General features: G+C 47.4%; 1 protein-coding gene and 1 long non-coding RNA gene across 3 annotated transcripts; one reads left to right on the plus strand and one right to left on the minus strand.

The window, feature by feature from the left end:
* Window positions 1-101: 101 nt before the first annotated feature.
* Window positions 102-22,059, minus strand: fbxl2 (F-box and leucine-rich repeat protein 2). 2 transcript variants are annotated; one of them, XM_023803756.2, is made up of 15 exons: window positions 21,623-22,059; window positions 13,721-13,782; window positions 11,989-12,043; window positions 11,730-11,804; window positions 10,744-10,838; window positions 10,237-10,305; window positions 9,750-9,845; window positions 8,380-8,506; window positions 7,528-7,602; window positions 6,567-6,694; window positions 4,437-4,497; window positions 2,951-2,995; window positions 2,724-2,780; window positions 1,466-1,678; window positions 102-1,047 (listed from the first exon to the last, which is right to left on the minus strand). In XM_023803756.2, the coding sequence occupies exons 1-15, from the start codon at window positions 21,650-21,652 to the stop codon at window positions 940-942; spliced, it is 1,296 nt and encodes a 431-aa protein (XP_023659524.1). In that variant the 5' UTR covers window positions 21,653-22,059; the 3' UTR covers window positions 102-939. The 2 variants fall into 2 exon arrangements, with proteins under 2 accessions (XP_023659524.1, XP_023659523.1); XM_023803755.2 differs by having other exon boundaries at window positions 6,567-6,697; window positions 21,623-22,057.
* Window positions 22,049-23,996, plus strand: LOC140582012 (uncharacterized). Its single transcript, XR_011985057.1, has 4 exons — window positions 22,049-22,128; window positions 22,930-23,016; window positions 23,448-23,497; window positions 23,586-23,996. It is a non-coding gene; the product is annotated as an uncharacterized lncRNA (long non-coding RNA).
* Window positions 23,997-24,586: the final 590 nt, after the last annotated feature.

Below are 24,586 nucleotides of genomic sequence, written 5' to 3' on the forward strand. Positions count from 1 at the left end.
CTAATGCACAAACAGTGTTTTTATTGTATAGTGTTATGTGATGCGTCCTGGTGCATAAAATACGCTTCAGCACCACAGTTAAATAAAATATATACAACCAATTATAATGGGAGTATAATTTTATTTTTAATAATTAGTTGTACATTGCAGGCAAATTGTCTTTTGAAACATAGCAAGATGTCCGTGTTCCCAGCTTATGCCCAAAACTGTTGTCCTTTCAAAGTCAACAAAATTATTTCCTTTGCTAATTTCTAAAAAACAGAATAAAATAAGAGCTTACCATCAGAGAAACAAAGCCTGGACGAAAACCACAAGCACTGACGTAAAAAAGAAAAACTCAAAAACTTGATTTGGGTCGGCACGCGAGTACCGTCAGTAACCGTGGGTCATTGTTCTCCAGAACCTCCTCATACAAACCAAGCCTACATCCCAAACTGATAGTCCTAAAACGCACAACGGAACCTAAGTGTCACTCTGAGGCAGCTGTTCAGAGCGCCAGAGTAATCCCGGATCTCCATATCCCACAATTCCAGAGGAAGAACCGATGTAACACAAGGGCAGCTCAGGTGATTGGTGGAGCTCGTGATCCAGTAACATGGCCACACAGCCTACAAGTCAAGCACATTCACCTTCTACACTGTCACTCTCAGCTCTGTCTTTTTCACAGACCTTTGTATCGTTACCACAAACAAACCTGACTCACCACACTTCCCATCTGAAATGTCTTTATCATAAGTGCTGCAGGAAGGTGAATGATCAGAACCATCTCTGCCGTTCCCGTTTACATGAGACTCTGACCCTGCTCCCCCCCCCCCCCCCCCCAGTCCCACGCACACTCAGGCAGGATGCTGCACTGATTATCGCCAGCGTCGGTTACGGTGATTCACACGTCAAATGGAGATGCCCACCCTCCCCTCTCGGCCCGAAAGGCCTCGGCTGTCAAAGGATGATGCAGCACCTGCAGAGTCGCTGTCCGCCGCCATGAACCGACGGGGGCGGAGTCACCGGCGCAAAGTAGGCGTGCACTTTGATCTCGGGCAGATGTGCCTGCGGAGAACACAGAACACAGAACACAGAACACAGCGGCATGATACACTGAGAATGTCATGCGAAAATGCACAAGAAGAGGAAAGAAAAACACAAATACCCAGGAAACAAATACAGACCCTCCCCCCCACCAACTAAGGGCGGAGGGTATTCCCAGACAGAATGGGGGGCAGAGGGTATCCCCAGTCCACAGGGGGTATCCCCGCTCCGCAGGGGGCCGAGGGTATCCCCGCTCCGCAGGGGGCTGAGGGTATCCCCAGTCCACAGGGGGTATCCCCGCTCCGCATGGGGCAGAGGGTATCCCCAGTCCACAGGGGGTATCCCCGTTCCGCATGGGGCTGAGGGTATCCCCGGCCCGCAGGGAGACGAGAGTATCCCCAGTCCGTAAACGGCGCTGTGGCCCTGCAGCGTGACGTACCCGGATCCTCTTGATCCCGGCCCGTGTGACCTGCTGGCAGTCGTATAGCTCAATGCGTTCCAGGTGGTGGCAGCTCTTCAGGTGCTCCAACGTGAGGTCGGTGATGAGAGGACAGTTATCCAGCTCTACCACCTGGAGGTGCTCCTGACCACATGTGCTGCTGCTCAGATGCCGGATACCATCGTCTGTAATCAGCTCACAGTGGGACAGGCTCTGTGTGTGTGTGTGTGTGTGTGTTTGTTGGGGGGGGGGGGTGAGATAAAAAAACAGTTTGGTTATGGCTTTTGCCTGCAAATTCTGTATTCGTTGTATTATCACAAACGTATTGCATCACTGCCCAGCTTTTGTACTTCCTGCTTCCTGGCAGATATTCAGACAATAAGAATCTGACAACATACTGTGATCCTTTACACAGCAGCCCAGTCAAAAACATGGCTGTTGTGATGTGTAACATTTACTGTGTGCAGTCAGTACGGCGTCACAACGGTCAGTATTCAGTGCCAGGCTCAGCTGCCTTCATGTGTCACATTCACTGTGTCATGTGCCATGTTCACTGCGCGCAGCGAGTACTGTGTCACCCCGGTCAGTACTCAGTGCCAAACTTGGCAGATGTCATGTCCCACATTCACTGTGTCACGTGTCGTGTCACGTGTCATGTTCACTGTGTGCAAAGAGAACTGCATCACTGCAGTCAGCACTCAGCGCCAGGTTCGGCTGCTGTCATGTGTCATGTTCACTGTGTGCTGTGAGTACTGTATCACCGCGGTCACTGTGCACCCCACTCAGCACTCAGGGCTGGGCTCAGCTCCTGTCGTGTCACATTCACTGTGTGCAATGAGTACTGCATCACAGCGGTCAGTGTGCACTGTGTGCAGTGAGCACTGCGTCACCCCAGTCAGCACTCAGGGCTGGGCTCGTTTCAATTAAAATAACATCTTGTAAACGAATTACTGGTGACGAAAGGATTGTTCCATCAATAGGCACAGGAATTGAAGGTACACATTACAGGGTAGTTCCCAAGTCAGCAAACATCTTTCCACATAGTCATAAGACAAAGACTGTCAACAAGATGGGCGAGCCAAATACTATTATACAAGAAGTTAGGGTTCAGATCATTAATTGGATACTTTGACTGGGGTTATATGTCTTACATGTAATACGGTAATTTGATAGGTAATTTCTTTGTAGATCCAAAACTAGGAAGCAACATTACAGGGCACAGGGGATGCAATACCACCCAGCAGAAGCGAGTACTTACCAAGGCCTGCAGCAGAGGACAGTGAATGGAGAGCTGGACTAACGTGTTATCCGTCACCTGTGGCAGCCAAAAAAAAACAGTGGAGTGTGGGAGAAGACAGCAGTGAAAGGCAACACGCGATGCAGAGACACTGACAAAACTGGGGAAGCATTTGCCAATGGGAGAACAGAAGCATCATCGCCGTTACTCATTTTCAGGAGTCTTTATGGAGTTCAGTACATGCTTACCAAAATACATTCTTCCAAGTCCATTTTTTCCAGTTCGTGACAATTCTGCAATCAGTGAAAGAGAAGAGGTTAAAGTTTCAAAGGAACTGCAATGCGAAGCAGGGATTCAGCATGCACAGATACCTCGGACATACAGTGCTGCTTGAAAATTGTACACCCAGGACTGAGCTCTGCAAATGGCACACTGAACTATGACATTCACAGAGAATCCAAACTGTAGCAAACGAAAGATTTTTGCAAGCTCCAGACGGTATGTATTACTATACTAGCATAACGTGTCGTAAAACTAGGTGAATAAGTGAAACACTGCATTCATTGGCTAAGTGAACACGGCCATAATAAATTATAATAAATAAAACTGAAAATCAAAAGATACATTTGGCAGGACAACATTTCCTTGGCTCTATGAAATAAAGGCAAATATATATATTCATCACATACTGGAAATATCATTTTAATAAACTATGCCTCAGAATAAGGGTGTGGAGAGAAAAAAAGAGCCACTGAACAGTGATCTGGGAAGCGATCAGGCCACAATAAGACAAACGGCGCAGAAATGGGGAAAAAATAGGAGCAGCTTGACTAGTTAAAACCTGGAAGTACAAAATGATCCTGCAATGCACAGTCCTATTGGACGTCCAAAGAATCTCCAAGGCAACGTGAAGATTAGGTTCGGCTAACAATATGACACAAAGGGAGAAGCAATGGAATTCATGGACATTAGCCAGGAAAAAACACATTGGCTGCAAAAGACCACCTGGATTTTACTAAAAATAGATATCCTCTAGACTGGGAGCCCAGAATCGTTTAAGCCACAACCTAAAATGCTTTCTATAATAAAACCATGACTCTGTCTACCAAAAAATCTGTCTACTAAAATCACTGCATTCCACCTGTCAAGCAGAGTGTTGGCAGTGTCTGGGTGTGAGCCTGCTTTTTGGCCTGTGTGCAGTGGGAACCATGAATTCACAGCTATGTGCAATAATGCAGAACGACGGCAGAACCTGCAACCGTAGGATGAAGTTACACCAAAAATGCAGCATGCAGTGATCCTAATTCCAGCAGATCTGCTAATAAATGGATTAAGAGGAAGGAATTTTGTTTCGGAATGGCCGAGTCAACGTGCATGTGGCAACCTGAAGCAGACTGCTCATGCAACACAGCCCGTAAATCTGCAGCCGGGGAAGCCGCTCTGAAACGAAATGGGAAAAACTCCTGAAAACATGCTTTCAGTGACAGCCCAAAAACAGCAGATCATCTGTACGCCTGACACAGGTTATCCTCATCAAGCGATGGGATCCAAATACAGATCTTAACATCATTTGTCTAAGAATAATTAAAAGACAGATGAAGGGATCACATAGTTTCAAGCAGCACTGTACCTTCACTAGCAGTAAATGCAGTGAGCAGTGAAGCGCGCTGGAAACGGGAGTCAGACTCGGGAAAAAGAGTCAGGGAAGCAGGTAGAGAGTAAGATGTCACTCACCCGGGCCAGAACAGCGAAGCCGGCATCAGTGACGTGGGAGCAGCGAGCCGCCTCCAGGATCCTGAAACACACACAGACATACAGTCAGACAGCCAGACACACACACACACAGACAGCCAGACACACAGACACACAGACATACAGACATACACAGACACACAGACATACAGACAGCCAGACACACAGATATACAGACAGCCAGACACACACAGACACACAGACACACAGACATACACAGACACACAGACATACAGACAGCCAGACACACAGATATACAGACAGCCAGACACACACACACACACACACACACACAGACAGCCAGACATAAACACACACAGACATACAGACATACAGACACAAACACACACAGACATACAGACAGTCAAACACAAACACACGTGCAAACACATACACACGCAGACACACCCCCACAGACAGAGAGACAAACATATACACACATGCAGACACATACGCAGATACACACACACAGGCGCACACACACAGAGACAGCCAGACTCACACACAAACACATGGTTCACTATCGACAGGATTCCAGGAAAATAAGATACACAATTAAGTACCAAACTAAAACCCATGGTATGTTTGTTTGTCTGGATATATGCTGTCTATATGCTTGTATGGATCTATACGCCACCTGTGCGTTTGTATGGATCTACATGCCGCCTGTGCGTTTGTATGGATCTACATGCCGCCTGTGCGTTTGTATGGATCTACATGCCGCCTGTGCGTTTGTATGGATCTACATGCCGCCTGTGCGTTTGTATGGATCTACATGCCGCCTGTGCGTTTGTATGGATCTACATGCCGCCTGTGCGTTTGTATGGATCTACATGCCGCCTGTGCGTTTGTATGGATCTACATGCCGCCTGTGCGTTTGTATGGATCTACATGCCGCCTGTGCGTTTGTATGGATCTACATGCCGCCTGTGCGTTTGTATGGATCTACATGCCGCCTGTGCGTTTGTATGGATCTACATGCCGCCTGTGCGTTTGTATGGATCTACATGCCGCCTGTGCGTTTGTATGGATCTACATGCCGCCTGTGCGTTTGTATGGATCTACATGCCGCCTGTGCGTTTGTATGGATCTACATGCCGCCTGTGCGTTTGTATGGATCTACATGCCGCCTGTGCGTTTGTATGGATCTACATGCCGCCTGTGCGTTTGTATGGATCTACATGCCGCCTGTGCGTTTGTATGGATCTACATGCCGCCTGTGCGTTTGTATGGATCTACATGCCGCCTGTGCGTTTGTATGGATCTACATGCCGCCTGTGCGTTTGTATGGATCTACATGCCGCCTGTGCGTTTGTATGGATCTATATGCCGCCTGTGCGTTTGTATGGATCTATATGCCGCCTGTGCGTTTGTATGGATCTATATGCCGCCTGTGCGTTTGTATGGATCTATATGCCGCCTGTGCGTTTGTATGGATCTATATGCTGCCTGTGCGTTTGTATGGATATACAGCCATGGAAAAAATTAAGAGACCGTTCTATATTTTTAAACAAATCTGCATTGTTAAATCATGGTTTAATGCTGGTTCTGCTGGCAGAAGGTTACGCTGCGCAGCAGGATGCTTTCAGATTCAAAGTCTCTAAGACAGCAGTACACAAGAATAAGGTGAAGCAGGAGATACTGGGAACGACCAGAAACCAGCCAGGTAAAGGGCGGAAGTGACATTCTAATGCCAGAGATGACCGTTAACTTATCCGACAGTTTCTCATGAATCGCAGGATGACATCAAGTGACCTTCAAATGGGAAACATTAAGTGCAGGTGTGAAGTGCAGCTAGGACAGTTCGTATCAGGCTCCTAGAAGCAGGACTGAGGTCCCATAAAGCAAGGAAGAAGCCCTTCATTAATGAGAAGCAGGGAAGAACCAGGCTGCAGTTTGCAGAAAAAAATATATTTTTGTGCTGTGATCTGTTAATTTTTTCGGCGGCTGTGTACTGCCTGTGTGTTTGTATGGATACATACTGTCCAGTGACATCATGATACTCAGACACTGCTGAAGGTGATTAACCCCCCCCCTCAGATTAACAAAAACTTAAAGCAGTAAGTAATTGGATGCCACGGCCTCCTCCCACTCTGAGAACACGCAGCTTACTTCAGGCGGGGGCAGTTGAGGCCCAGGGCAGTGAGGGAGGCGTCGGTGATGCTGCTGCAGCCGGAGATGCAGAGGGTCTGCAGCTTGTGACAGCCGCGGCAGAGGAGCACCAGGCCCTCATCTGTCACCTGCTGGGGGGGCAGAGTGGCGCGCTTTACTGGGCCGGTACTGCCCACTCGGAGACACTTACACCTAAACCATGATAAACCCGCCCCCTGCTGGAGGGGCAAAGCAACGCATCATACTGGTAAACCTGTTTACATACACAATCGATAATTAACATGTATGATATGTATGATAAGTGTCGGTTTAGATAATCGGTCAGTCAGCACATTCTCATTCCTTAACGTTGCACTACTCAAAGTTTACTCATTAACTTAAGCCACCAGTCAATATTTAGTCTTTAAGGCTTCCTACCTCATAATTTCTACAGTCCTTCCTTAATACATGCCTAAAACAAAATTCTAATATAAATAATAATTTCTAAAAATATATTAATATAGCTGGTAAAATATCCAAGAAAGGCTGCAGGAATTTTGTCTTATTGAAACCAGAATAAGGTAAAGAAGGAGGTAGAGTATTACACTCCATTGCTGTTTTGACCTTGCAGATAACATCCATCCACTTTCTGTAACCACTTGTTCAGGCAAGGAGGCTATCGTGGAGCCTATGGGCACAAGGCAGGGAACAACCCAGGATGGGGCGCCTACCCAGCACAGGGCACACTCACACACACACACACGCACTCACACACACACCTTTCACTCACACATTCACACCCAGGGGCAATCTGGCAACTCCAATTGACCTCAGCATGTTTCTGGGCCCCACACACACAGAGCCTGGGCAGGGGATGGATCCCGGCTCTGCAGAGGCGACCACGCTAAACACCGTGCCACCGTGCCGATAAGGTTTGGCACACAAGGCCCTGCAGCGCCCAATGCTCGTCTCTAACACTTACTGTACATGACTGCATGTTGATTGTCACAAGCTCTGGGCAGTATTTCTGTAAGTGCTTCAGTGCATCATCATCCAGCTGGAAAAGGGAACACGAAAATGACGTCAGCAAAGCGCCACGTCGCTGACGCGCTGCCCATGATGCGACGGGGCCAAAACACAAGGCGAACAGAACGCCAACACGGTGCTGCATCCCCAGGGAAAGACTGCCCCCTTCTGCCTGGGACATGTTGCACATAGTTGTGCCAATGAGCCCCGTACGGTTCGCCACCAAACAGGGCTCTGCATATCGGCAAAAGCAAAAAACTGAGAATCCACTTAGTGTGACAGAACAGGTCACAAAAACAACACAGGTTAAAGGTATTTGGGCATAACAAGCTGGACAATAAACCCTTGAAAAATCCTGTAACCTTGTGAATGCGAATTCACCGATCACCAACCACAGCTCTCAATACTCAGTATCTAAGCCAGTTCCTCCACGTCGACCTCTCCAGGAGCCAATCGGGGGTCTCTCAGGGGCCCCTCTCCACCCACCAACCAGAAGCTACAGATGCTGAAACAACTGTTCATCTGTATTGGTTATTGTTCTTGCCAGCATTAAAAATTCCAGCGCATAACAGGTTTCTTTCCTGTGAAAAAGGACTGGCTTCTCTGTACGTTGGGATGAATTTGCCATTTGATACACAATTCGATGGTTTTTAATTCACTAAGTTAGAAAAAAAGTTACAGAAAGGTTATACATAATAAGGTGATATGTGACCCGAATTCAAACGATGATAGTGTGACTGTGACATTGTGTCACTGCACCTCCCGGCTGGGATTTATGAAGAGCAGCATGCAGTGACCCTGGACCCACCTGTGTGCAGCCCCTCAGGAAGAGGGCCTTGAGGCCTCCACAGCCACGCACCAGCGCCTCCACTCCATCCCGCGTGATCTGGTCACACCAGGAGATATTCAAGTTTTCCAGGCTCCTGCAGCCTTCACTGGAGACCAGAGAGATTCCATGCTTACACATCTCAGTCAGTGAGTACTGCAGTGTGATTACCCACTAACTATCTCAGTCAGTGAGTACTGCAGTGTGATTACCCACTAACTATCTCAGTCAGTGAGTATTGCAGTGTGATTACTCTTGCTTCTTGGTGAAAACATTTCAAAGCAGACTAAGCATGTGGATTGCAGATATACTGTTTTTAGAAATAGAGCGAGTTTTGTTGCTCCGTAACAGGTAAAATGTGAACAGGTTTCTACTATAAACGTTTAGCAGGGTAGGTCTGTTGGACTCACACTGATGTCTTGTTTTCCACCAATGCAGTTCAGGGACTTTTTCCCCAATGTGGAACTAGTTCTACGCGTTTGCACTGCAAAAAATTGGCCCTGGGCCAGAAAAAACGGCTCCAGCACGGCACCACGGAAAAGCTGGTCTCAAAATTTGGCACCATAACAGCAGCGGAAGTGGGACGGGCTACTGCATCCAAAACCGCAAACCCGGAAAATTCAATCCATAACCAATAAAATTTTGTCTAATATCGCCGGTGCTGGCAGTGAAACAACTTATGTCAGCAGAAAAAGCAGAAAAACAGCACATCTTTTTTTTTATTCTGTGGAAAACAAAACATTGAAAAGTCGGCAGGTTCTCAAGAGGCACCAAGCGAGAACCAGTCCGGCACCGGCTCCCGTGTTGGTGGAAACAAGGAATGATATTCTGACTGAAATTACTGTACGAAATGCTTTATTGTCTAAAGGGTCATTCATTGCCTGGATCTGGCTTGAGGACATTACAGTAAATCACAGACTTAAACGCCAGCTGTGTCTTTGCATTTTTGAATACTCCAGATTCCTATAAAAGGTCCAGTTCTGACAGCAGGCATTGATGTAATACTGCTAAAACAGCCATAACATGAGGGCCTCAAAGCCAAGTCAATGTCAAGTATCCGGTTTAGAGAAACAGATACCACTTAGAGCAGGGGTGGGGAACCTGTTAGATGGAGGGCCGGTGTGGGTGCGGGTCTTTGGGATGGCCTCTCAATCAGCCAATAATAAAACAGTGGTTCGCAACTCCAATCCTGGTGACCCACTGTTATTGGCTGATTGAGAGGCCATCCCAAAGACCCGCACCCACACCCACACCGGCCCTCCATGGAACAGGTTCCCCACCCCTGATTTAGAGTGACTGCTTTCGCCATCATCAGTACATGAACAAGCAAGAAGGGAACAAATGGCTCTTACCTGAGCGCTTTTAGCGAATGGTTTGTTATGGACACACATGAAGTCAAGTCCAGGTGTTTCAGTTTGGGGCAGAATTTGCTAAGGCTGGTACAGGTGCTGCGGGGACAGGGAGAGGGCTGCAAGTCAATCGCGGCTGTTAGGCTGTGCTTCCGGAAGCATTTATTGCTGTTTTTTGGATTAAAGGAAATGGTGCAAACAGTTATTTTCCTTAAGATCTGGTTAAACTGAGGACTTTATGATTTAGTATTTCCTGTGAGGTTAAAAAAAAAGCGTTTTTTTTTTTTTTTCTCTAAACCAGAACCAGGTTGGTTCATGCTTTATTTTTGAATACTTACAACATTAACAACACTAAATAAAGAAAATAAAGGTTCCATTCCAAAAAACTACTTGGCCATGTATGAGGTGTGCATGGACATTCAATGCAGCCCAAAGGGGGCGCTCTCCCCCCTGGCTGTACCCGGAGAAAACACACTGCGTGGTCAAATACCTGTCAGTGATTTTTGTGCAACCGTTCAAGTTAAGGTGCTCGATATTTCGGCAGTTCTGTGCAAAAGTCCTGCGAAGAAAACAAAAACAATTCAGGCCCAAGATATTTCAAATGAAAACATGGGGGGTGGGGGGTCGGTCACATTCAAGGGAGAGCAAAGTTGGTGCCAGGGCAGCAAAGGGGAGTGGAAGAGATTTAAATATATCCAGGGGAGAGGGCCAGCAGAGGGCGAGAGCGAAAGAACCAGCAGAGGGCGAGAGTGAAAGAACCAGCAGAGGGCGAGAGTGAGAGGGGAAGAACCAGCAGAGTGCGAGAGCGAGAGGGTGAGAGGGGAAGAACCAGCAGAGTGTGAGAGCGAGAGGGTGAGAGGGGAAGAACCAGCAGAGTGCGAGAGCGAGAGGGTGAGAGGGGAAGAACCAGCAGAGTGTGAGAGCGAGAGGGTGAGAGGGGAAGAACCAGCAGAGTGCGAGAGTGAGAGGGTGAGAGGACCACAGACAGCAGACTCACTTCATGGCGGCATCTCCCACGCTTAGGCAGCCTCGCAGACTGAGCAGGCGCAGGAAACCGCCACAGCGTTTGGAGATGTGCTCCACCACACGGCCCTGCGGGGGGGGGCATCATTTTAATGAAAGACAGACACACTGTAATGCAATAAAGCGCACGTCACAGCGTGAAACAAACATTTGAGGGTATTTAGCCTCAGAGAGACGCCCAACGTGAACGTTTCGCCACATTCCGCCAGCGTCGGAGTTCTCGCTTGCCCATCTGCACCGGCCAAACCTTGCGAAGCGGAGCTTCATTGGGCCTAACGACGGCGTGAGCCCCGTCGCTTTTGAAACAGCCACTCAGCTGCCCTGTCTCACAGGCCACGCCCACATCCAGTCCTTTACAATAGTCTGTATATGGACAAAAGTATTGGGACACCTGGCCATCACACTCAGAGTAACTTTTATGACATCACATAGGCATCTGTATGGAGTCCCCCCCCATGCAGCTGTAACAGCTGCCCCTCTTCTGGGAAGGCTTTCCACATGCAGTGTAGGACAGGCAGGGGAGTGCAGGGTAGATGTTGGAGTGTGTCTGTGCTTCCAGCTCTGTAGGAACGGTTTGGGGAAGCCCCAGTGCACAAAGCAGGGTCTATAAAGACATGGTTGGGTTTGTTTGGTGGACTGGCCTGCAGGGAGCCCTGACATCAACCCCACTGAACACCTTCGGGAGGAACTAGAACATCACAGCCTGACCTCACAAATGCTCTTCTGGATAAAATTTAAAAATTTCCACCAGCACAGTCCAAAATCTTGTGGAAAGCCTTCCCAGAAGAGGGGGGGGACTCCATATAGATGCCTATGGCTTTAGAATGTGATGTCATAAAAGTTCCTGTAAGTGTAATGGCCAGGTGTCCCAATGATTTTGTCCATATAGTGTACATTCCTTATATAAAATGAATACGCTGTGGATCGTCCCCTAGGTTCCGTCATGATCGCAGAACTTACCTCTATGTCTGTCTGGAAATTGAAGAGGTCGATCTTTTGCCAGTTGCTACCATCAAGGGCTAAGATGTTCCAAGCCTGAGGGACACGAAGATAAGAGCAGAACTAAAGAAGATGAAAGGTTCAGAGAAACAGCTAACACTATTATATCGTTCTGTACCATGTGATGCAAGAAATGCAAAAAATTACGGAATGAAAGGTTTAGTGCAGACGGCATCCTGGTGATCTGTTAGGGTCTCGCCCTGTGGAAGCTGCGGCTTACCTTCGATACCTGGGCACATCTGCACAGGGTGACCACATCCAGGTAAGAGAAAATCCTGACCAGAGAAACAAGGTCAAAAGTCACACAGTGAGTGATACTCAGGATCATCAGTAGGTTTCGTTACCCCTCCATAAAGGGATCAAACACCAGACTGCAGGGCAGCGCTTCTGAATTGTTCCTCACTGGTAATTTCATGTGACTGCACTCCTGAACCAAATAATAAAAGACATACAGTTAAAATCCTGCAGTAATGCAGCTGGCGAACAAGGTGAAATAATCAGCTGAACAGCAGGTCTTCCCAAACGCTGCGGTGCCTGTATATGTGTACTCACATGGCAGAAAGGCTCGAATTACAAATCGTTACACATCTACGGCCGCGAAGGTAACACGCCAGCCAACACCAGGCAAAAGCCACCAAGGCCGGCTGGCCAACATCCGCCCCAGAAGTGGACACAGAGATGAAAGTAGGGCTAGAGAAATTCAGCAGCAGAGATGCATCTGGGATCTGATCCTATAACCTTCTGCTTAGAAGCACAAGCAAAAATGCAGTGGAGCTTCAAACTGCCACACACAGAAAACTGCAGGATGAGTTACTGTGGTTACAGACAGCCATTACGGACACATGCAGTGCGGTTCCTTCAGCAGCTGCAGCAGTAATCTGTGTAGACGCTGGAGGAATCCTGACAGACGTGTGGGTGCACACAGGTGGGCAGCGTTCTATCAAATAGGGTTTGAAGCTGCTTGCTGGCACCAAGAACCTGCTGTAAAGTGCAGGCCCAGCTCCTAGACACATGGTACCGAAATCTTGGTTCAAATTTCAGAATGCAAATGCAAAGACATCAAAGCCACCGGCTTCAGCGAAGCATTCAGCTCTGTGTAGAGCAGGCTAAGAAGCTTAATCTTCATCTGAATCGCTAAACACAGCTGACATACTGCTCCTCGGGAAGAGGTGAGGCCGTGAGCAAAGTCTGGAGTCAAATCCCTCCCTTTCTCTAGTCATCATAGTGCTCAGCTGTGTCACGCCAGACTCTCCCATTCCGCACTGCAATTACACCGATCTGTCATGACACAGGATGGGCTTGGAACCAAACACAGTGGAGTTAGAGCAGGAAACAGGAAGATGAGCCACAGTCATTTCTCACAAACATGCAGAGCCTAAGCGAATAAGCTCAAGGCCCCACGCAAGTTCATGCGTCGCAGATTAGCGGTGGATCAGAAATTTGTCCAGTGATTAGTTTATATAAAGCAGAACAGGTGGTTTCCTTCACGGGTTCTAGGATTTTAGCTCATCGTCATACAGAGCAAAGGCTAAAAGCACAAACCCTGAATTACCACAGAGGGAAAAAAAACTGAAAATGCAGTATTCTCCGAAACTGAAAATGTGGTATTCTCCAAAACTGAGAGCAGGATTTTTGGGGCGTTCTGGCTACAACACTGATTTGAACCTCTTCTGTTTTTTCTTCCGCACCAAACTAATGACGTGACTAATGGCTACACTTTTGTTTGCCTCTTAGAAACACACTTACTAATACTTGGGCCGTGTGCCTTTTTGTTTGTAAGTATGTATCACTGCTACTGGCCTCTTGTGTGGCTGGCCTGCGTCACACGCACCTCATGGCCAGACATCACAAAGCAGCACCACAGACGGCCACTGGAGGAAATCAACCATTAAGACATACAAGCAGAATTATACCAGGCTGTACCCATTTCCGCCATTTCGTTTAAAGCTTACCTAAGTAGTAGTTCCTTTGGGAGCTTTTTGTTAATCGGTGCTTCATCGTTGTTGGAGAAAACCTGAAAAAAATAAAAGAAACCCAATGGAAAATGGCACATTCAACACTCAGCGAACGGCACCACCTTCCCAGTTCAGCGAGCGTGCCGTAGCCGTACACTCAGAACCGGTCTTCCGTTTTAGTAGCCCAAACAAAGAATTCCTCACAAGCAGGAACTGTTTGAGACTTTTTTAAGCATATCCATTTGATTTACACAAGTTCTTTTCCATTAATTAAAAAAGCAACAATATTGCAATCTGGCCCCCCACTGCAGCAATCTCAGCGCCCACACCCAGGGCGTGCAGAGTGCCTGTACACTGAATAATGCCCTATTCTTAGAATCTATGTCTTCTGCTGATGGTACTTAGACTGTATATCTACTGCTGACATACACACATCGCAGGGCCTGCGAGCTACCGCAGACATCAGCTACAGGGGGAGACCTATAATGTGATTAATGGTCCATTCGGACTGGCGGTAAGCAGGGCTGTGCATTTCATATACATCCAATACCGACAGCATTTTACACTAATGACAGATCATTACATTTCATTGAAGACGCTTAACAGCTGAGCGATCTGAGAGCTGGATCAGGCTGCGCAGGCAATGTAAATTCTAACCATTACAATACGGCAAGTTTAGGGGATGTCTGCAAAGGTACGGGTCCCCCAGCGCGCGTCCGCAAAGGTACGGGTCCCCCAGCGCGCGTCCGCAAAGGTACGGGTCCCCCAGCGCGCGTCCGCTAAGGTACGGGTCCCCCAGCGCGCGTCCGCTAAGGTACGGGTCCCCCAGCGCGCGTCCGCAAAGGTACGGGTCCCCCAGCGCGCGTCCGCTAAGGTACGGGTCCCCCAGCGCGCGTCCGCTAAGGTACGGGTCCCCCAGCGCGCGTCCGCAAAGGTACGGGTCCCCTGGCCTCATCACAGCATCCAGCAAAACTGCCCAAAAAAGCATGAAGAGATTCTATTTGTTGTAGTGTAGATCTAGACGAGTCAACCGAACAGCAAAAGGTGGCCTGAACACTAAGCCAGTGGCCTGAACACTGAGTTCACGGCATTTCACCCATAATCCTCATGTCAGCTTGAACATCACAGCAAACCAGAAAAAGAGGAGAAAATAGATATCACTGATGGACCATGCTTCTCTCTCTCTCTCACTCGCTCATCATACCCATGAAATCCATCAGAAATCAAGGCACAAACAGATGTGCTCCTCCCTCTCTTTACCCAAAAAGAGCTTCAAGATTCACCGCAAAGCAGGCAGGATACCCACCACCAAAGTGAGTCAGTTCATGCAGAGCCTGGCTACCAAAGCCCGATTTCACATTCACGTGTGCAGGGCCTGCCGACAGTGTGTTTATCACTGAGTGACAAAGGAGGATCAGAAACGACAGCCGGTGTTTCATGTAGGTACTGTATCTCCCGGCGCATCGACACAGAGGCCAAACGCGACACAGCACCAGTGCCACAGTCCCGCGTTTCATGCACAAGTCCTTGGGGACTCCACAAGGATCTGACGTGATCTTCTGGTGTCTCCAATTAGCATCACAAACACATGCGCGAGCTGCCTGAGTATGTGCCTACAAATCTTTTTGGACAATTAACAGCCTACAAGCTTGTAGAGAGTCACATTCAATAAAGGACAGGGGGAAAAAAACATGTTTTATGAACCAGCCAGGAGTATATCAAACCCTCCTAAGGACACTCTACAGAGCAGAACAGGCAAAGTAAATTTAAATCCAATTAACTCTATGTAAGGGACCATTCAAGATGTTTTAAGTGAAAGAGGCCACGTCCACTGGCACAATACAAAGAACACTGGGACCCCCTGCATAACCCACTGGGGTCCCGTGTACTCCTGAGGTAGATGGTGCAACCTGCCCACCACACACAGGTTGGGAACCAGTAGTGTGTAGGCAGGCAGGGATGTGCAGAGCAGGCAGGGGAGTGCAGGGCAGGAAGGGGGGTATAGAGCAGGAAGGGGGGTATAGAGCAGGAAGGGGAGTATAGAGCAGGCAGGGGAGTATAGAGCAGGCAGGGGAGTATAGAGCAGGCAGGGGAGTATAGAGCAGGAAGGGGAGTGTAGAACAGGAAGGGGGGTATAGAGCAGGCAGGGGAGTATAGAGCAGGAAGGGGAGTATAGAGCAGGAAGGGGAGTATAGAGCAGGAAGGGGAGTATAGAGCAGGCAGGGGAGTGTAGAGCAGGAAGGGGAGTGTAGAACAGGAAGGGGGGTATAGAGCAGGCAGGGGAGTATAGAGCAGGAAGGGGAGTGCATCATTACCTCTCAGATACCAGGCCTACAAATCTAGACACACACAGAAAATTCATTACTATTGAATTCTCATGGGAGACAAATCAAATCAATTTAACATGTATTGAACTGTCCTACTTTTGAAGTAAACACATATATTCAAAATGTTTTTCCAAGGTAACTCTCTGTATTTATTTTGCACTGCAAAAACAGTCTGAGACTAAGTAACCCAATTACATCAGATCCTAACTTCAAAAAACCGAAAGTGATATGCATTAATAGTACTGTGATGGGTCTATTGACTTCTGACAGCTTTATTGGTTTTAGGCTGATTTCCCTCTGAATATTAGCTGGATCGGGGGTTGGCAATCAATGTGCATCGTATACACTCGGATCGGAAATTCAGTTCGCAGTGGTTTTTCATTACAGCCGGGCAGCAACCAGAATGTTCTGCTCCGCAGCAGCACTATGAGCCACGTTTGCCACAGCTGATCTATACTCATGCACTGTTTACAGTGAGTCTGTGTTTGCTGCTGCAGTCGGAAAATACAGCGGATCCCTTCACCTGCATTTCTGCGGCTGTCCACCCCATAAGTGATGCGCTTTGATGACATCACCCAACCCTTTTCAAAACCAAAACGACAAAATCTGGACGGCCATCCCACCATATGAACAGCACGTGAGTGTCACCATGACGGCCCCAGTACGGCCGATTATGTGTGGAACAGGCTGCATCCTCCTCGAAGGCCAGCTCAGGACTCAGCACCCAGCTTGTCCCGGCAACATTTTCAGTAGAGTGGGGGGGGGGCAGCATTCCAGCCTTTTAAATGGCCCCCAGTTTTCATGGACAATGCCTCGATATGGCAGAGCTGTGCAATTACATGTTGGGGATCCCGCACAGTTCATTACTGTGGATCCCGCACAGTTCATTACTGTTATCCCACATATAACACAGAGTATGGTAGCAGACGGAAAACACGGCAGCCCTGGCAGAACAGGAGGGGACGCCCCGCCCTGGCAGAACAGGAGGGGACGCCCTGCCCTGGCAGAACAGGAGGGGACGCCCCGCCCTGGCAGAACAGGAGGGGACGCCCCGCCCTGGCAGAACAGGAAGGGACGCCCCGCCCTGGCAGAACAGGAGGGGACGCCCCGCCCGGGCAGAACAGGAGGGGACGCCCCGCAGCCAGAGCGCTCAAGCAGTAAGGTCCGTAACGCCAGACAGCTTTGCTGCTCTATGCTGCCTTTTCATAATGATCACCGGGGGACTGGATGGCAACAACATACCTCTAAGCAAACAGACAAACTGAACAAACAGCTTGGCTTCAGAATCATCTGACCAAACAATGACCCCTAATAGTCCAATCTGTTTATCTCTTTCTCATTTATTACCAGAAGCAAACACAGAAGCGACTAAACAAGGTTTAACATGTTCTGTGATTAAAGTCATTATGGCTGAAGATCTTGAATCTGAGCTCGATATCATTATACATCGTCGCTGTCTGAAAAAAAACATGCATGTCCACAATTCTGACAATTGAGACCTTTCTTTACGAAACATACAACACACTCATTCTCCTCTGTCTACTGATGGTGTTTGACATCTAATTACCCAATGAAAAGATGTCTTATGAAACCATCTATTTAACTAGCATTATGTTTCTTATAGGTAACGTCTGTCTTCATGATGGTGGCTGATCCTTGTATGAATTACTTTATATTGCAAATTTTAACAACCAACACCGTGGCTAATTGTGACTATATTGTCAACACCGACATATTTGCCTCGCTGACAACAATCCATGTAAGTCCATTTAAAACATTCACTGAAGGCCGTGTACAGATAGGTTTCCATTTGTGGTGCTAAGGGGGACTCATTACCTCATTTTAGGTTTATTTTGTGAAGTAGTTTCTGAAAAAATATGTTTTCCAAGCAACTGAAATAATGGATTTTCAAAGACATGTGTTTTTCATTGGACAGCTACACGATTTTACACACACACACACACACACACACACACACACACACACACACACACACACGAATTGAGCAACACTAACAACACTAAATTTAGGATTTGACAATGTTTTTGCAAGAAATAACACATAAACATTAAGACTTTTATTAATTGGGGGGGGGGACACTGCAGCAGAGCAGTACCCCTAAAATGGCCAACATGGGAGCTGGAATTCAGAATTGGGGCAGAGCTCGGACTGCCTCAGCAGACCTCATGGTGTCACACATGGTCAGCACACAGCAGCAGCAGCAGCCGCCCTCTACTGAGAATTAACGATGCAAAGAAGACCAACACATTATTATTTTATACACAACTGCCATTTGATTGGACAGTGTAAACTGCAGGGCGGGCAGATAACAGCCTACATTCACGGTAACCCTTACAGGCAGAGGACAGGCCGCCACTGTGCATACAGGACTCAAGCAGCATCAAACGATGCTAAAAGCACGGCAGTTCCTGGGGACGCCGATTCCTCGATGGCCCTGAGGCGCAGCAGACAGACTGCGAGCCCTGCCAGAGAGAGAGGGAGGTAACAAGGGACAGAGGGAGCGAGGGAGGGTAGACGAGAGCTGCTGTCCATTGTGTGACTGCTCAGTGCCGGCTCCGCGGCTCGCTGCGGACATGACGGAGGTGATCTTCACCGGTGAATAAATAAGACGGCCTGGCCCCAGTGACTCACATGCTGACTGCGTTGGGTGGCTGCCTGAGGACTTTGCCGGCTTAATGAGGCAGGAACCTGAGCACAGGGGAGCTCTTCGGCCGTCTCCGTCAGTACGTGCCGCTCCGTGCAAACCCTCGCACTGCTGGCTCGCACGGGTCACTGATCCCAGCCTGAAATGGGCTCGCTTAGGTAGGAGCCATTAGCTAACGCTCTGCACTACAGAGTGACCAAAAAACAGAGAGAGCAGGCAGAGCTGGCAGATGGGGAGAATCCCGCCATTCCGCTTCCAACGGAGAGAAACCGCTGTAGCAGAAAAGTGCGGTAAAGAGCGGAAGCTACCTGCCAGCCCACCGCTATAAGCGCTCTGCCCTGAAGCGGCACTGTAGTCGCCTGTGTGAAGCTCCCAGCCCCCCAGGCCAGTCAGTCCACGTCCTGAGCACAGCAGCGGCACAGTCAGCCCCCCAGCAATGCTCCCCCCAGCCAGCTGCGACCCCAGAGGGCCTGAATCTTTCCAATTCGGCAAAAGAGATTCTGCAAGGACCAAGGAGTCTGTCACAAGAAATAAGGGGGGGGGGGGGGGGGGGGGCGACACACACACAGCATCTTTCGCTGTACACTGAGGCTGTACACTCTTCCTTATACCAATCTGTCCAGTATGTGTGTTCACAATTATGCTCAGATAAACACTGAATATATTAAGTCAATCATACTGCTGACAATAATAACAAAATATTGTATTACTGATTATCCATCTGCTGATGTTACAGCCCCCGGGGTCGCGGGAAGCATGAAGCCTGTGACAGGCAGTACACAGGACCGCCCTGACCAGGCAGTGAGTCCACAGCGGGACACATTATCCTTTTGTGTTTGTTGTTAGCACAAGTTTCAGTTCTTGGTATTTACAAGTTTAATTTGCACAACTTCCTTCTCACTCAGCCTCCAGCGCCATCGATGCAAAATAAATCGCACTGCACCACTGCGTTCTCTTCAGTTTTTTTAACCCAGAGCCCTGGATTTTGAAGCACTGCATGCAAGCCCGCTCTAGTCCAGTGACAGTCCATCAGAGAGAAACGAATTTCCTTTCATATAAAGGAATTGGTCGCGCAGGTCAGATGCTCGCTCTTTACAAGAGGTGCTCTCTAAAGCAGAAAGGCATAGGCAAGAATAGCATGAATATGTCTACAGTCTCTCCGTGTGTAGAGGTGTTAGGCAGTGGTACACTGATGTGGAAACTTTGACCAATACTAATAACAGATATATATCTGTCTAATATCACTGATACAGCTAACCTCTGAGCCACTTGCCAAACGGCAAGATAGTTTACTGTTTACTATTCTATTCACACTGGAAAAAGCAGGAAAAGAACAACAGTGTCAGATCAATTTCTCGTTAATGTATCGCAAAGTCAATGTTTCTGTTACAGAGTTTAAAGGTTAGGGCATCAGGTTTGGCACAATGGCCACACAAGCACTGAGAGCTCTGCCTGTTCACAACTCGGGGATCCCTTTAAGGGAGTCCGGTATACGCCCTCTACGCACTGGGGGCTCACCTAATCCCTTTACTGGGAGTCCAGTATACGCTACCCACTTAAGTCCAGTATAATCCTACCCACTTTAATTCAGCAAATGCACAAGAAATGCAAAAACTACAAAACCGCGTCAAATTCCCAAAGACCTTCAGCGATTTGTAAACACACAATTAATTACAGTCATTTTCCTATTGAGACTACAGTTGAAACTAAGATTTTACCCCAGATCTGAACCGGATGACTGTGGGTTGAAATAGCAAAAAAATACGGACAAGATACTTTGTGTATGTATACACCATCTGGTTATAAACAACAGACAAATGAAAGTGGGACTGGATTTCTAAGGCGATGCAGCAATGGAGCTTGGTCACATGGTCATATGGTCATCCACTGCACCGTGGGGCTTCAGGGCCACAAACTTGTTTCACGCTAAATTTTTCACTGTGTTGATTTCATCTGAAGAAACCAGCAATTTCATCCATTTTACAGATTTATATTATACTGAAGTAAAGCAGGATAACAGTCTTTAAGGACAGCACAGCAGCCCTGAACTGTCAGACTACACATACGGCTGGTCCGCATTCAAAGCTGTCCTGATTCAGTCCATCTTGTCAGTATGTTACAGTCCACCCAGGTTACGTCTGATAAAAAGAAATTATTCCATTTGTCTTCCATTCTAGGCAGGATTTTTGACTGAAAAAAGGGGGAAATAGACTAAGGGTGAAATTCCATTGTTTATACTATAGCCGGTTTTCTGCCACAGGCCGATTGCCCTCAGTCTACACTGGGAATGTCCCAGCCCAGACAGCGCAGAAATGATCAAGGTAAAGCTTCTACACATTAGCTAGCTACAATAAGCTATTTGACATCGTATAGACCCGAGGTCCTCGCCATCCACCAAACCTAAACCAAAAGCATAGGCGCATTCTTCGTGTGACGATTAGAGTTTTCATTCTAAATGTTTACATCAAATTTTCAATTAGGAGTCACTCACCCCTCTCCCCAAAAACACGTCAATGGCACGTGACAATGTTAACACCTTTGTGAATAGACCTCTGGTTGGTGAAATGGAAAGACACTAATTTCCAAATCATCACAAAAAAGCATAATATATGCTCAGGCGAATTGTGACCCTGTCCGTGCTCCATCGAAAAAAATCGATCCCAGCTCTACAGCAAAACAACACAGCGCCGACGGTAACCACTGTCAGCTGGTAGTGATTTAATGTTCAATAAAGCAGTTGCGATTTCCATATGCATGTCGATCCTCGACAACAGCTCGTAAAATTAGAACAGCAGACGATACAGTTAAATGCAAATATCACACACGCGACAATTGTCTACGCCGTCTCACAAATGAGAAAATGATTCATCCTTTCCATTTGCGTTGTGTAAAAAAATAAACACTTACCTCAAATCTGCCTCTGGTGATGCCGTTCATGTCAGCGGCAGCAGATCTGTGTGCACGGGTAGCACTAGTCTAGAACTAGCGCTGCCCGTGGCGGCGTCCTATTGATATTTAGCGTAGCACAACAAAAAAATTAACCATGCAGAGATGACACGGAGATGAACGCCCGGGTAACACGAAAGGGTCGCTTTCAATGGTCGTTTCTGCCACAATAAATAATCACAGACGATTAAAAGTGTTATTAAGAAGTCTGCCAGGGTCCTCGCCTACACCATCACAGTCAAAATAACAATAATAACATGGAGGAGACGATCTGTCTGTCTGACCTCACTTCCGGCTACTTTATAATTCCATCACAAGTCACGCGATTGGATGTCCGGCCGCCGTTTCGCTCCCTTCCGGATCCGAACGATGCAGCGTCTCGGCGATCAAGACGCAGTCCGACGGCTGCTCGGTACCGGCGGAGCGCTTCTGCGTGCTATAGGGCCGGAAACCAATCACATGCCTTTGTAATGAATAGTCTGTAGCAATGAACAAAATTTATTTTTGAACTCCGTTTTGGAGTAATGGTCGGTGTCACACGCGTGATTAATAAAACATAAAAAGCAAGCCAGGGGCTCTACGGTTTGCTCTTATAAATAATATCGCATCTTCATGCCACAATAATCTAGCATTGAAATTAATATTAAAGAAAGATTTTCATTCTGTCTTAAATTGAGAGTTAGTATGTAGCCGGAATAAAAATAAGCCAGCTGTGAGTGGGCGTTTCATAAATTATAATGTGTTTTTTCTAAAACCATCAAAATGGTAGTTTACTATTATTTGTTTTTATAATAATAATGATGATGATGATAATAATATAATAATAATTATTATTATTATTCATCCCGCGACCCTGTGGGATAAGCGGGTTGGACAATGGATGGATGGATTATTATTCATCTCCATTCTTAAATACGACGCCAGAGGTCGCCCTTATTCGCACAGTTATTAAAGGGGTTGGCACCTGTTTGGCTTGCATTTGCATGCTCTCGTCTACAGATTTTCCTTGGGTGTTAACGTGACGAGCTTAGTTGTGAGGCTGAATTTATAGCTTCGCCTGAAGGCTAACAGACAAGTCAAGGGCCCTACCGAGGCCCGTAGGATTAATATAACAACAACAACAGCAATAATAATAATAACATAGGGGTAAGGGTAGGAAATTCTCTGTAGACTTCAGTTTTTATTCATGTTAGAAAATTTATCACTCGGAAAAACTGATTGGTTTGCTGTGAAGTGGTTAATTTGGTTTTCTATTATGATTCATTTAGACCAACTGGGGACAAATATATAAAGTATTTGCTGGGAGACTGAAAAGACACGTCACAGGCTGAAGCGAATCGCGGGTCAATGGGAGGGTAAGTACATTTCAGAAAGGTGTTTCTTAGTGAGCTCAAATGAAATACCCTCTCTCCCCCCTTCTAGAAACAAATCATACCTCAACCAGGGTGGTTAAGACTAAGAATATCCCCCCCAAATTCTGTCTACACACCAGGGGCATGTTCCATGAAGCAGGATTTCTCAGTTAGCTGGGTTAACTTGAGGTAGAAGTCAAACAAAACAAACAAACATGGTTTATTTGCTATTTACAAAAGTTCAGTTACATTTGGAATGCTTCTCTTTGTCAATCCATCATGCTCTCCATAGCTGGGGGGGGGGGGGTCACAGCAGAGGGTCAGCCAGCATGCAGCACCCCAGAGCTGGGGGTTAAGGGCCTTGCTCAAGGGCCCACAGACATGTGACTGTTTTGCGAAGGCTGGGGATTTAACCAGCAAGCTTCTGCTCACAGGCACAGAGACTGAGCCCGCTGAACCAGTCACCATCATGACTGCATATTAGGTAAGGAGCATTCCTATTGGATAATCATGACTTCTACCTTACATTAACCCAACTAATTGAGCAATGCCACTTTGTGGACCCCCTCTAGCACCCTGACTGTGGTGGGCTTAGAAAGTCACGGCCAGTGCGAGAAGCCCGGCCACCACCCGCCCGGTTGGAAAGTCACGGCCAGTGCGAGAAGCCCGGCCACCCCCTGCCTGCTCCAGCCACTTCCTTTAGGACTGTTTGTGTTGGCAAATATCCTTGTGTAAAGCGATATGTTCTTAATGAGCACATCACTACAACTAACTGTTAGGAGACTGTCAGTTCTAAGAAAAGCCAAGATATTTATCTTGGAAATGTTATATGTGATTGGAAAAAATCACCCTAATCAAAAATGTGTGATTTCAGCCCACTGAAAATGACTAAACCTAAATGGCATCAATTGCATATTTTTTTTTCCTGTTTTCTGGCACGTTCTCTTGGGCACTGGGGTTGCCTTCTCTGTGTGGGCCTTGGAGTAGGGATTTATGGCCATAGAAGGACACGGAGGCCGAGATCAGTGTCTGGGAAGTTGAAAGGAGGCTGCCAAAGCGGACCAAGGCGGGGGCAGATCAGCTGAGGTTCAGGGGGCGAATCCTGCCCCGGAATGGGAGCGTGCATCCGCCAAACGTCACTCGCTGACATGTGCTCTGGAATGCTCTGGAACACTCACAATTAGTTTAGTCATCTTTTCTGAGCCCAGTGTGGATATGACTATATATGTTTGCCAAAGACATTTATTTTTATGGTTTATTTATCCGTTACCAAAATTGACATACAGTTTGCAGTGTTATTTTTGCTACCTGTTTATATTATTGAATGTTTACTGAAATATGAACACCCAGCTGTAGCACTTTCCTCGGTCACACGTCTCTGTTAAAGGACTGCAGTGACACTTCTTACAGCAGAAGAGCACTAACATGCTGATAAATGCCACCTTCGTCCCTTCAGGTTATGGTGGCTCTCCCACGGGCTCCTGGGAGACTTCACTCTGCCGCTTCGAGCCCCGTATCCCGTGAATTTGAATCCTTTTTTAAGGCAGGAGTCTCTGCACATGAGCAAGAAAGA

The sequence above is a fragment of the Paramormyrops kingsleyae genome, chromosome 23 (assembly GCF_048594095.1).
Source record: "Paramormyrops kingsleyae isolate MSU_618 chromosome 23, PKINGS_0.4, whole genome shotgun sequence".
In the NCBI taxonomy this organism is placed as follows: domain Eukaryota; kingdom Metazoa; phylum Chordata; class Actinopteri; order Osteoglossiformes; family Mormyridae; genus Paramormyrops; species Paramormyrops kingsleyae.

Coding starts and splice junctions, on each gene's coding strand:
- fbxl2 (XM_023803755.2), bottom strand. CDS start 21,652: ATGAACGGCATCACCAGAGGCAGATTTGAG. Junction 13,783..21,622: donor TCACCAGAGGCAGATTTGAG/GTAAGTGTTTAT, acceptor TATTTTTTTCAG/GTTTTCTCCAACAACGATGA. Junction 10,306..10,743: donor GTGGGAGATGCCGCCATGAA/GTGAGTCTGCTG, acceptor TTTTCTTCGCAG/GACTTTTGCACAGAACTGCC.